A 12,666-nucleotide genomic window follows, 5' to 3' on the forward strand; every position below is an offset into this window, starting at 1 on the left:
TTTTGAAACAATTTGAGTATTTAACTTTTAAAATGTTTTTAAAACTGCTGCAGTAGAAAAAAAGTTAACATAATCTATTAATACGTTTATAAAATTCTCATTTGGTTAAAAAATATTTTTTTGTTCAAAAGTTATGATCTCGTAAAGTAGATAACCCCTAAAATAGAGGGGTTTTCAAACTCTCCTTGACCGCCATTTTTTAAAGATAAGAAATTTTTGAAGGCACAGTGGGTTCCAATTTTTCATAAAAGATAATATAGAATGGTTGATCTACTATAAAAAAAGAACGCAATAACTACAATAAACAGCTTTTCATCACCATTAGTGAGTTTAGTATTGGAGTAAACTTCATATGTTGCTATGTAGACACACCCTAATGTAAACACCTAAAAAGGCCGTTTAGGATGCTTCCAAATAAGTTTTGATTTTAAAATTTAAATATAATTTAAAGACGCAGTGATTTATGGTAACTGATTGCTATTTTCTTTTAAGAAAATTTAAGAATGCATTCGATTGGTTAATAATTTTTTTTATTTTTTATTTATATATCATGGTTACAATCTTTAAAATTAATAATTTACTAAATAAGTTATTATAAAATATTTACTTTATGTTTAATAAATGTCAAAGTATAATGCAAACGTTACTGTTTTCTTGATTACCAGAAGGTGCACTCCGACGCATATTAGCTAAATAAATAATCAAATACAGATATATAAAAAGTAAAGTTAATATTAAACTTTAAAAGAAATCATTCCTACCCTCGACATAGATATCTCTGTCAAATTGTGCACCTGTTACTCGGAAACTAAAAAATAGATTAGTGTAATTTAACGTTTATCTAGAAATATGTTTGTGATTACACGACAATACGAAGACAATGTTGTGTAATCTGTGATTACGCAACATTGTTTACCAAAAACATTACTTTAGCATACATATAAAACAGGCAACATAAAGGAAAATAAAAAAACGGTAATCGTTAAGTTAACGTTTTTGTCAAAAATAGCGTAAATTAGCGTTTTAAAATAACGTTATGTATACTTCGAATGGAAATCAACTTTTAAAAGTAAAGAAAGATGGATACTGTTATTTAGAAAAAAAAAATAACATCGTGCGATTTTTTAAAATATATAGAATCCATACATTTAAAAAAAAACTACACGAACAAAAATGTAAAAAGTTGAAAAATATTGAAGCTTTTGAACAGAGGTAGTTCTGTTATAAAAATTGACACTTTAGTATTTTTTTTACTAACTTAAGCAGCATGATACTAGATGACTACATAAAAACATGTTATCAGCCAATTTTTACATTATATATATTAGAGGTTTTCCAGTTTTTTTAAAACCCTGATGTTATTTTTTTGTCTTTCCTCTTGTAAAGCTTATTATAAGATAAAAGAAAACGCTCAACCATCTGATTTAAAAATCTTTGTGATTCGGTTCTTAAGCTTCATTCCCAACGTAGCAAGTTTTTAACGCTAACAAGCAGGTAACTACTACGTCTTAAAATTTCGAATATATGGCATTTCGAATCATGAATACAAGTTAACATACTCTTAGGTCCTTAATCACAGAGAGGAGGGTGGGGTGGGGGCGGGGAAGAGACGTTTAATAATTTTTGTAAATTTTTCCCACTCACTCCATGCTTATAAGGACCCTCCGGTTATTAATTTTTACTTGTTATCAACAAAAAAAAACAATATCACAAAATTAAAAAAAAAAATTAAAAAATGTATATCAGTCACTGGTAAGAATAAAAGCTTTCAGTTTAATCAGGTTTTAAAAATCTTCGACTTTTAAAAAATTTTCAATTTGTCACAATTTAGGCTTTAGTTTTACATATAATTTAGGCTTTTGCTTTATATTCGTTCACCATAGCACAGTGGGAATTCACTTTTACTGGACAAAATTTAAACTAAATTAATATTAGGGCTGTATTTACTAAAATAAGCATAAGTACTAATATGATGGCTGTCTTTTTATAAAAGTGTTATTTTTTTATTTTGTTGCTATGGATAACTTTGTTTTGCTTATCAACAACCTATTTTTGGTATTTGCAGATATTTTACAAGTGTTATATTCACTAAATTAGTACCAATATGAGATCGCGCTTCTTATAAAAGTGATTACTTTTATTTAGTTGCTATGAATATATATTGCTTAGTTACCAGAAAATTTCAACAAAGAGGGAAAATTGATTTTTGTATAAATATTATCGGATTTTCGACCCATTTGTTTTGAATAACTGCGGTATGCGGTAGTAGTGTAGTGGTAAAGTGCTCGCTTCATAAGCGAGAGGTTCCGAGTTCGATCCTCACCACGTCCCTGGTAGTACCGCGCTCAACTTGTTTCTTCGCGCAGCGGCCTTGTTCATCAAGGCTTGTGTTTCGGAGTTATAGAGTTGAGAGAGGGTTATAGCCACTTTTAAGTAGCCTTCTCATCTGTAGTGGCCTTCTCGGCCTTAAGGAGGTGAATAACAAAACAAACAAAAACAAAAAAACTATTATAAATATTTAGATAATTAATGTTTCAGCAATAATAAAAACTAAAAATAATGCAAGAAAACATTGTCAATTTTAAATTACATCGAAAAATTATAGAACAATAACAGGGGTATTCTAGATGAACTATCCGGCCGGATAGGAGTATTATTCGGTATCCGATATCTGGCATGATAATAACATTATCCTGTTTTTTATATACATGATACTTCATGTTCATGTTATTAGAAAATTGAAAGAAATCTAGAAACGTATTATTTTTAAATAATTTAATGTTAATTGTTTCTATTCAATATTGTCACTGTTGTTATTAAAACAATTATTATTATTTTGTCATAACAAAATATATATTTTAGGATTTGAATCACATTATCAGACCGGATATCCAGTCAGATAAATATCCGGGTATTCAATATCCGGTTGGATAATAAAAAAATGTTATCCGGGACACCCCTAAACAATAATATTGTTTGAAGATTGTTTAAGTAATTGTAAAACATATAAAGGATGTTGATTTACGCAGTGATGAGATAACAAGATCACTAGAAACTAAGAGTTTATTAATTAGATCAGTATTTGTTGCTCATTTGAATTTTATTTGGCTGAAAATTTTGCGATAAGATTTGAAGTCTTTATTTCTAGCCTCTTGAGCTTCCTTTGACATAAGTCTATGGGTAATGTAAGGCTTTGAATTATGCCATGTATTATGTCCATGTTAAATTATGTCAATGTTGCCATGTTGTCCAAATATGCCATGTATTATGTCCATGTTGAATTATGTCTATGTTGAATTATGTTCATGTTGAATTATGTCCAAGTTGAATTATGCCATGCATCATACCATGCCATGTTGAATTATGTCCGTGCATCAATACTTTGTACACAGATTGAGCCATGAAATACCATGGATAAAGGGACACATAATCTAACAGTGTCAAAACAATAACCCTTGAATTTTAAGCAGTCTGTTTTATATCCTAAAGATAGTGTTACTAAGATAATCTAAAATCTGAATATAAAGTTTTAATCAATACCCAGAATTTAAGCTGTTTGTTCATATGTTGCAAAAACATACCTTGAAGTATTGCCATCGTTGATCCAGAACCGTCACTTTTGGGAAAATCAACAACAACTGCAATTTTGTTCATAAAATCAGTCTGAATCTTTTGTTTAGTTACCTTTTCTTTGCGTTCTTTACATATTGCAACCATTTTAAGTTCAATAATAAAATTCACTTCAATAGAAGACCCGCTAACATCTAATAAAATCTTATTAAAGCTTTCTATCTCACTTTTAATGTACTAATCTTCTTTGAGCACAGGTTCCTTCGATTCCGTTTTGTATGCAAATCTGAAGGGTCTACAAGAGGCTGTGGATAATGACTTTTGATTTCTCCAAATAGGCACCTTTTCATTGCTGTTGTTAAAACCAAATTTCAACATCGCATCCCTGACATCATAGTAAGTGGAGTAGATGTTATATTCTTTCTCCAAGGCTCAACTTCTAATCAATTAATAGAAAGCTTTTGTCAAACTGGCATCAATTATTAAGGTCAGTGCTTTGTCTGCTAAATATTTACTTGCTTTATCTGTATTTTAAATATTTAAATCACTCTTGGCAGTAACAACATTAGATTCATCTCCTAATTTCTTACTAGCAGCAAAAAATAATTCATTGGATGAATGAGATTCAAGCAAGCCAGATTTTTGTTTTATTTTAATTCATCTCCCCAAGGCCATGAAGGCCACTACAGTCAAGGAGGCTACTTTAGTTGTGGTTACAACCTCTCAACTCTATTACTCTAAAACAAGAACAAACACAAGGCCCCTGTGCAGAGAAACAAGTTGAGCGCGGTACTACCAGGGATGTGGTGAGATCGAACTTTGAAATTCGCGCTTGAGGCAAGCACTCAACCACTACACCACTTCCACATCACAGATACACACCATTTTTTAGTTTTATTAGAACTATCATCAAATGAAACTGGCTTTTGACCACAACTACATGTAATTGGTTTATTGTCTTTTTTTCTGACAATTAAATATTCATTAAGCGAATTCATAAACTTCTTTTCAAAATTTTTGACAGTATAGTTTTCAGATTTCCACATTTTTTTATATAAGTAAACAAATCGTTGAACAGCATGCTTAAAATCAACGCCTTCAAATTTAGCAATTTTTGGCTGAATAAATTTTTATATATCTTCAGAAGAATTAAATTATTTATTGATGCTCTGTAAAAAATTACCCCCCTCCCCCACACTCGTTTATTAAGACCCCCATTTATTAGATCTGGGCTAACATTTGCTCCCCCTCCTTCCTGTAATAAATACCCGAGAGTATATGCTGCATGCTTCCATGCAAAAGCCCTAGAGCAGTACTAAGTGAGTCTAATCAGTTGATGATAACAATCTTATGACAACCTCTTCTTAATGCTATTACTTATTTCTACAGGTTGTAGAAGCAGTACTAAGTGAGTCAACAATTCCACTTGTTTCTTCAGGTTGTAGAAGCAGTACTAAGTGAGTCAACAATTCTACTTACTTCTACAGGTTGTAGAAAAGTATAAGTGGGAAGTAAATGAACTTTCTTTTATTTAAATCTCAGAAAAAAATCTTTTTTAATTAAAAAATAACAGAACTACCTTTAATTCAAATCTCGGAATCTTTTTTTAACTATTAAATTATTTAACTATTAATCAATTTGTTTTATAACTGAATTTCTTCTTACCAGCCAAAAAAAGGCACACATTGATATTTAAAATAATACTGAAAATTACTTTAACCCTTCTAATTGTTGTTCGGTAAGTCTCCATACCAACAACATTTTTTTCAACAAGTTCTTTGAGTCTTTATCGATAATAATAATAATAGTAATAATAATGATAATAATAATAATAAATTAATAATATAATATTGATCTACGTCACTTTTAAGATTTACTGTCAAGTTATATCTTTTACAGACTAAAGTTAAATTAACTTCATTTATAGACTACTAATAAAGCCTTAAATAAATTGACTTTTTTAAACTTCTATTCTTTCATTTGTTCCAGAATATGACCTTACAATTTGTAAACAAACTTTTATGGTACCAATTTAAACACAATAGGGTACCAACTTCAGCACTATATATTTTATGGTATCAATTTAAACATTATGGTACCAACTTAAACTTAGTTTTATGGTACCAATTTATCAGCAAAAAATGTTTGTTAATTTAGAGTATTTGAAAATAGACCAGAGCACCGCTAAAAAAATTCCTTATTGGAGTGGAACTTGTTGAAGTGGAACTTTGCTTTCACAAACATCAGTAATGCTTTCACAGACATCAGTGCTTAGGTAATCTCTCCCACCTTTATGCTTTCCTAACTAATATAGTCAATTAAATTTTTTTTTCTTCTCATTATAAAAGTTTTAAAAGAGCTTCATTCAATAAAAGAAAAATATAAAAACCAAAGCTTCTTATTTTAAACAATAATTTAAAGTGCAGAAAAGCACTTAAGTAAGAAACAAAATGTGTTTCCTTAATAAAGTTGTTAATTAAAAAAGTTGTTAGTTAAATAAAAAAAGGACACCTTTCTAGTAAAAATTGCAAGCTAAATGGTGTATGTCAAGAATTGAGGTGAAGGATTTTAAATCAAAAGAAGGGAGTACTGTTTGAAAATTTTTGTTTGAGATATCAGCAATATCTTTTGAATTTTGAGTGGTTTCACCCTTTGCTCCTTTTAATGTTTTTACAAAATATTTGACTGCTTGTTGATTGTACATGTAGCTGTAGAGAAACGTTGGATTCTTGATGATTTTTTTTACCAAGTTAAACTTAAAGTTTTATCGCATTTTGTTAATCTTGTCTGTTACATTTATACAAATCATTTTGTATTTAGATTTAAACACCGGGTCTGATTTCTGAATTGATTTTGAGAGAGTTTAATGTCTTTTTATTTGGTGTGTAATGATTACATGCCACCTTGGTGTAAAAAGTCATTTCATTAAACATTTCTTGTGCATTTTTATTACTCAAAAATTGTATCCAGTCAACATTTGAAATTAGATCAGATATGAGTTCGAAATTGGAATTAGCAAACATAACTTTGCTTGCTTTTATTGTTGTGGATTGCTTTATCAGATAAGATGAAACTGAAACATTATTAGATAGCCTCTGTTTATGCTTCCAAAAACAAATTTTGAATCTATTTTATTAACACTTGCTGATTGAGTTGTTAAGACCAAATCTAAGGTATTCACAAGTTGTTCACTTGACAGCTCGAAAGTTGGTATGTTAATATGCTGATAAAGAAAATCATCATTAAAAGTAACTGTAAATTTATATTTAACTCCATTCTCATTTGAAATTGCATCAACACAGCCATTTCACCACCTAATTGATGAGAAATTGAAGTCGACCATGTTATTTTTGTCTATATATTTGCGTGCCAGGCCAAATTTCTACATCAAATTCTGCCATATCTAAAAAATAATTTGGCCTGTAGATACATCCAAGTAAATACTTGTCATTATCAAAATAAACAACTACCCACACTTGTTCTAGTTTACAGGGATTTAGAATAGTATCATTTAGTTCATAGGAGTCTAATGAATTGTCTATATATAAACAAACATTACTGCCTTTTCATTGAACTGATATGTCTTTTCTATAAAGATGATAACCTTCAATGTGTTTAACAACTAAATCATTTTTAAACCATATCTCAGTCATAGAAGTTACGATTGGTTTGTATTGTTCAATTACCACTTTGAACTGTTTTAATATATCTTTTACAAATATTAGTAGTTTGCGAAGCAATCTTCCATCAGTTGAATCTTGCAAATTTTGCCAGACTTGCTTGCTCTTAGTTAAACTAATTTAAATTCTGCTGATTCTTTTTCTAATTTCAGTGTTGATGGGTTCTATCCTTTGATTTGCTAAGACTCTAATAGTCGCATGCTGGGCTTGTGGGTATACATACATATATACATGTCATGAAATCAGGTTCAAATCCTTTGACCATTCTTTTATGTGCTTTTGCTTAGCACCTCTTCACTCTGTCACCTTTCCCGTTGTTCTTTATCATTCTACTTTTGCTCTCTTTTAGATGTAATTTCTGATTAAATTGAACATGTCCTCTATTTTTACCCCTCTGCCAATAATGTTGTCATAGGTTACTTTAATGCTCATCACACTGAATGGCTTGGCTCTAATGCTACTGACCCTGCTGGCGCTAAAGCCTATAACTTCTGCATTTCTCAATCCTTACTCAGATAGTTATCTTTGTGACTTGTTTTTTTAACAACCCTAATTATTTACCTTCATTCCTTAATATATGTCTGGTCTCTGATCCTAGCTTGAGTTCAGTTTCTCCTTTTTCTCCTTAAGGTAGTTCTGACCATGCAATGACCTCTTTAAATTTTTTTGTCTAGTACTTCCTTTTTGGACTCACCTTATCATTGCACTACTTACTACTACCCTAAAGCTGACAGGGATTTTGTTGTGATTTTCATGGTAGTGGTCCTTGGGCTGATGTCTTTTCCCACTCAGCTGAAAAATGCGTATCCGATATAACCTCCTGGATTCAGGCAGCCGATTTTGACTTCAAACAGGCAGCCAATTTCAAATCTGATCTCACTTCTGTAAAAAATTGGGGCTCCCAGTGGCTTGTAAATTTTAACCAAAACTAAAATCAGTTATTTACTGCAAACAACTATCACAGAACTGTCATCATTTCTATATCAATAAATGACAACCCTCTGACTGAGTGCTCCTTTACTGCTTCATGGATTATCCTTTACTACTGGCCTTTCATGGAAACCATATATACAATTGATTGCTAAATTCGTACTTCCTAAAGTTGCTTCTCTTTATCTTGCTTGCCGCTTTCTCTCTCCTGATTACATTCTCTACCTTTACAAATCTCTTATTCGTCCCTGTATGGAATACTGTTGTCATATTTGGGCTGGTTTCTCTTCTAGACAAGGTCCAAAAACGCATTGTAAACGTAATTGGACCCTCTCTACTTGCATATCATGGTCACTGCTCAAAGGAGCTATTACCTTTAGTTCCATCACCTAAAACTCACTCTCGCTTGACTCATCATTCAGTAAAGTCTCATTCTTTTACTGTCTCTGTCCCTGTATGCTCTCAAAACTTTAATTTTTTCAACGCACTTGAACCCTTTGGAACTCTCTCCCATTTTTATGCTTTCCTGACAACCTTCAATTTTTCAAGTCTTCTGTCAACCATTTTCTTGCTCTATTCTTTTTTTCTAGTAACTCCCAACTTAATAGTGGTCACTTGCAGCCTTGTTGGGAGTGAATTAGAATTTAAAAAAAGAAAAGAAAAGAAAGATGCAATTTTGTTATATTTAAATTTTCAGTCAATCATTTCCTTGCTCTTTAAATACCCTTTTATTTCCTAGTAACTTATATTAGCTAGCATATTCCAACCCTAAATGGTTGCCTGCAACCTGTTTGAAGCAAATTTGTTTTTCAAGAGAAAATATAAACAAAATTTTTCCTTGTGATTTTCAAGTAGCTTTTTCTCCAATCCATTTTTAAATCTGTTTTATCTCAGATAGAAAAAAATAAATTTAGAGTATCATAGTTCTCTAGTCTTTATAATTTCATATCTATGACAACTACATAATAATATTAGTTGTCAAGAATATTTATACCTTTATCTACAGTAGAAGACTTGCTACATTTTCCAAATGTAGCAAGTCTTCTACTGTAGTAGTCTTATCACAAATGTGTTTGAAATTTATAAAGTATTCAATAAAGTATTAATCCTAATGTCATCCAAACACTGGGGTTAGAAATTTTACCATTAAAATTAAATAAAAAATATCTTGTTTCATTTAGTTTTATTATATTCTCTGAATCAATCGTATATTTTTAGATATACCCAAATAAAATGTGAGTTAGGAGTAAGATAAGACATATATAGCAAGAAAATCCTTTTATAGAGTTTTTACTAAAAAACAAAGTTTAGTTAAAAATCACTTACTTATCTTTAAATGGTTCAATTGTTGTTTCAAATATTGCATAAACAGGTCTATAAAATTAAAAAAAATAAACTGATATTAAAAGCTAAAGTTAAAAAATTAATTAATCACAAAAAATAAGATAAAAAAGATGAAAAAGTATATACTTGTTATATAAGCATATATATACTAAGTATATGTATGTATATAAATAAATATATATACATACATATACATATATATATATATATATATATATATATATATATATATATATATATATATATACATATACATATACATATACATATATATATACATATATATATATATATATATATATATATATATATATATATATATATATATATATATATATATATATATATGTAAGTATACACACACACACACATATATATAAATTTTATTTTGCAACTAAAAATTCTAATTCTATACAAATTCTAAAACAATTCTAACCATAATTATTTCTTTTATATTTTCCTCAAAAATCCATTAATAATTGCAAAAAAGTATTATCTGACACTAAGGTCCATTAATCTCAGAATACTAAATTTCATACATGGGTATACATGGGTATGATCTTATTACCTCTCCTAAGGATAAAACAGAGCATAGAATTTTTTATCAACAAAGAACTTTTCTTCTCATTCATCTGTTAAATCTAATAACAACACTCATTTTGCCATCTTAAAGAAAAACAGGTTAATTCACTGTTAGACATCCAAATCAATCCTGCTTCCATTGCTAAAGTTATTTCATACTTAAAATCCTTTACAGCTTGTTGTCCAAACAATATTTCTGTCACAATCTTACTAATGTGCTCTCCAGAACAATATTTCTGTCACAATCTTACTAATGTGCAGAACTTTTATTAATCTCTAAACTATTTAACAAGAACCAAACAATTGCTTAACCAAACCTTGTTTCCTACCTTGCTTAACCAAACCTTGTTTCCTACCTTGCTTAACCAAACTTTGTTTCCTACCTGCTGAAAAATGACACCTGAGTCTAACAACTTTGTGACAATCAGAACTTGAATGTTTTACTGCTGGCTTGTTAACTGTAATAACAGAAAAGTTTGGAACCAGCAAGACAAGAACAGAAAATTTTTACATTAGATGGAACTAGTGAGACAATAACTACTGCTCTTGAGATAACAAAATCTTTCAATAAAATCTGACATGTTGGTTTTCTCTATAAACTCTCATCATATATCTAGAAAAACTTTGAAAGTAAAATAGTTCCTTTCCAACACACTATGTTAACACACTATTACATTTTTCTTTGATGGAGAATACCTTTATTTCCATTAACTTCTGAAGTAAGTTATAATTATACAACATGACAGCCAATAATTGATGGATGTGTTTAAAAACAAATATGTGCAAATTAAATGTTTATAGATTATGATAATTATTATAATAATTGAATTATTAAAGTGTTGAATCAAAACTATTCAACACTTAATCAAGGTCTTTAACTAAACGCTCTTTAAGAAACAATTTTCTTTTTTTTAGAACAGATTCAGGATCAAATTAAAAATAGATTAAGAATAACTAAAAAGGTTTTAAAAGATATTTCTTTCAAGCTGCTTTCCAAACAGTATATTAAAGACTAGTTTCCAATTATTTTATAGAGAGTTAAACTATGGCAATTTTCTAGAGAGTCGAACGACAGCAAAACTTTTAGAGAGTCAAACCACAACAAAACTTGTGTTCCATCTACAGCATAAAACACAAACAACTATAAAATTGAAAAATGAATTTTTAGTAGAAAAGAATTATTTTTTAGTATTGTTCTGAATATGTATATGCAATGCAAATGCAGAACCAAAATCAATAAAAAGCCAAAATTATTTATGGAATGCTAGGCAATTTAACTTTAAATTAAACTTAAATGTTAGATTTAACTTTTGTAAATGTATGACAACAAACATTATTTATAAAATAAAATAAAAAGTTAACTCAATAAAACTTGTAATAAATAAGTTAGCTGAAATTGAAAACATAATAAATACTTCTATATATTTATTATTTGGGTTCTTCTAATAAATATTTATTACTTGGGTTCTTCTAGTAAAGCTAATTTAAAGTTAACTGCTTTCAAATGAACTAAAAAAAACATTCAAGGTACAAAACAGAACTTTGTACATTCATTCAATTCTAAGTACATAATAAAACAGTTAGATAATTTTAAAATTGAAGAAAAAATTACAGTTAATTCCCAATAACTCAAGCCTCCAAGGGACCTGGGACCAAGGAAAATGGTTTGATTTTCGCATTAAATCAAACTTTAGCTAATATTAGATATTAGTTAGAGTTAAAGCAATTTTTCTTTGTTCAATGCTAAAGTATATACATTAAATTTACACCATTAAACTAATGTTTCAATAATATATATATGGATATAAAACCACTCCCTTTGTTGTCATTGTTGCATAGTATAATTTTTGCACTTAATTATTACAAATAGCATTTTATTTGTTATTACACAACAGTGTTTGTGATTACGCATGGTGTGTTCGGAATTACCCCACATATGTAGGGTAATTTCGAATACCAATGGTTTTATATTTGCCCTAAATTTTTAATTTATAACAAGATTTAAAAAATTGCTTTTGAGGGTTTGTGACTGAATAGTTAGACGAATTGATAATCAATAATTATAACTGGTGTCTTTAAAATTGCATTCCCGCTTAGCTGTTCACCAATACCTCACTCTCCCTTAGACTACAGTTATTTACGTTTTATATGGAATGACTTTTTTTTAAAAAAATTTTAATTATGTCAATATCTTTAATTTAAATACAAAAAGTTTGAGTTTTCCAAAAAAGTTTGCTGAAAAGGGACAAAAAAAATGGTTCAACTTAACAAAGTTCGAGTTATCAGAAGTTTAACTTTATCAGAGAATTACAATAGTAATCAATTTAATGATTTCAAAGAAACCAAATGAAACATTTTGAGATTATAAAAAATTGAGTTAACTGGTGTAGCATTTACCAAGAATTGACTGTATTATTAAAAAATTTTATAAATTATAAAACCTAGACTTACTTGTGATCAGATACTTTAATTAGGCTGCACGAATTATAAACTATTGATACTAATTCACCAGGTGGTTTTGATTTATAAACAATACGATCCTGATAAATGAAAATTCTCT

General features: G+C 29.1%; 1 protein-coding gene across 1 annotated transcript in view; it reads right to left on the reverse strand.

Annotated features, from left to right (window-relative positions):
• Window positions 1-513: 513 nt before the first annotated feature.
• Window positions 514-12,666, reverse strand: part of LOC100208426 (phosphatidylinositol polyphosphate 5-phosphatase type IV) — a 30,235-nt gene continuing 18,082 nt past the window's right edge. The window contains exons 8-11 of the mRNA XM_065790728.1: window positions 12,558-12,646; window positions 9,507-9,554; window positions 762-808; window positions 514-689 (exon numbers count right to left, since the gene is read on the reverse strand). Coding sequence (XP_065646800.1) covers window positions 625-689; window positions 762-808; window positions 9,507-9,554; window positions 12,558-12,646 — 249 coding nt within the window. The 3' untranslated portion in view covers window positions 514-624. The remainder of the gene's footprint in view (window positions 690-761; window positions 809-9,506; window positions 9,555-12,557; window positions 12,647-12,666) is intronic.

This window comes from Hydra vulgaris, chromosome 02 (genome assembly GCF_038396675.1).
Source record: "Hydra vulgaris chromosome 02, alternate assembly HydraT2T_AEP".
NCBI lineage: Eukaryota > Metazoa > Cnidaria > Hydrozoa > Anthoathecata > Hydridae > Hydra > Hydra vulgaris.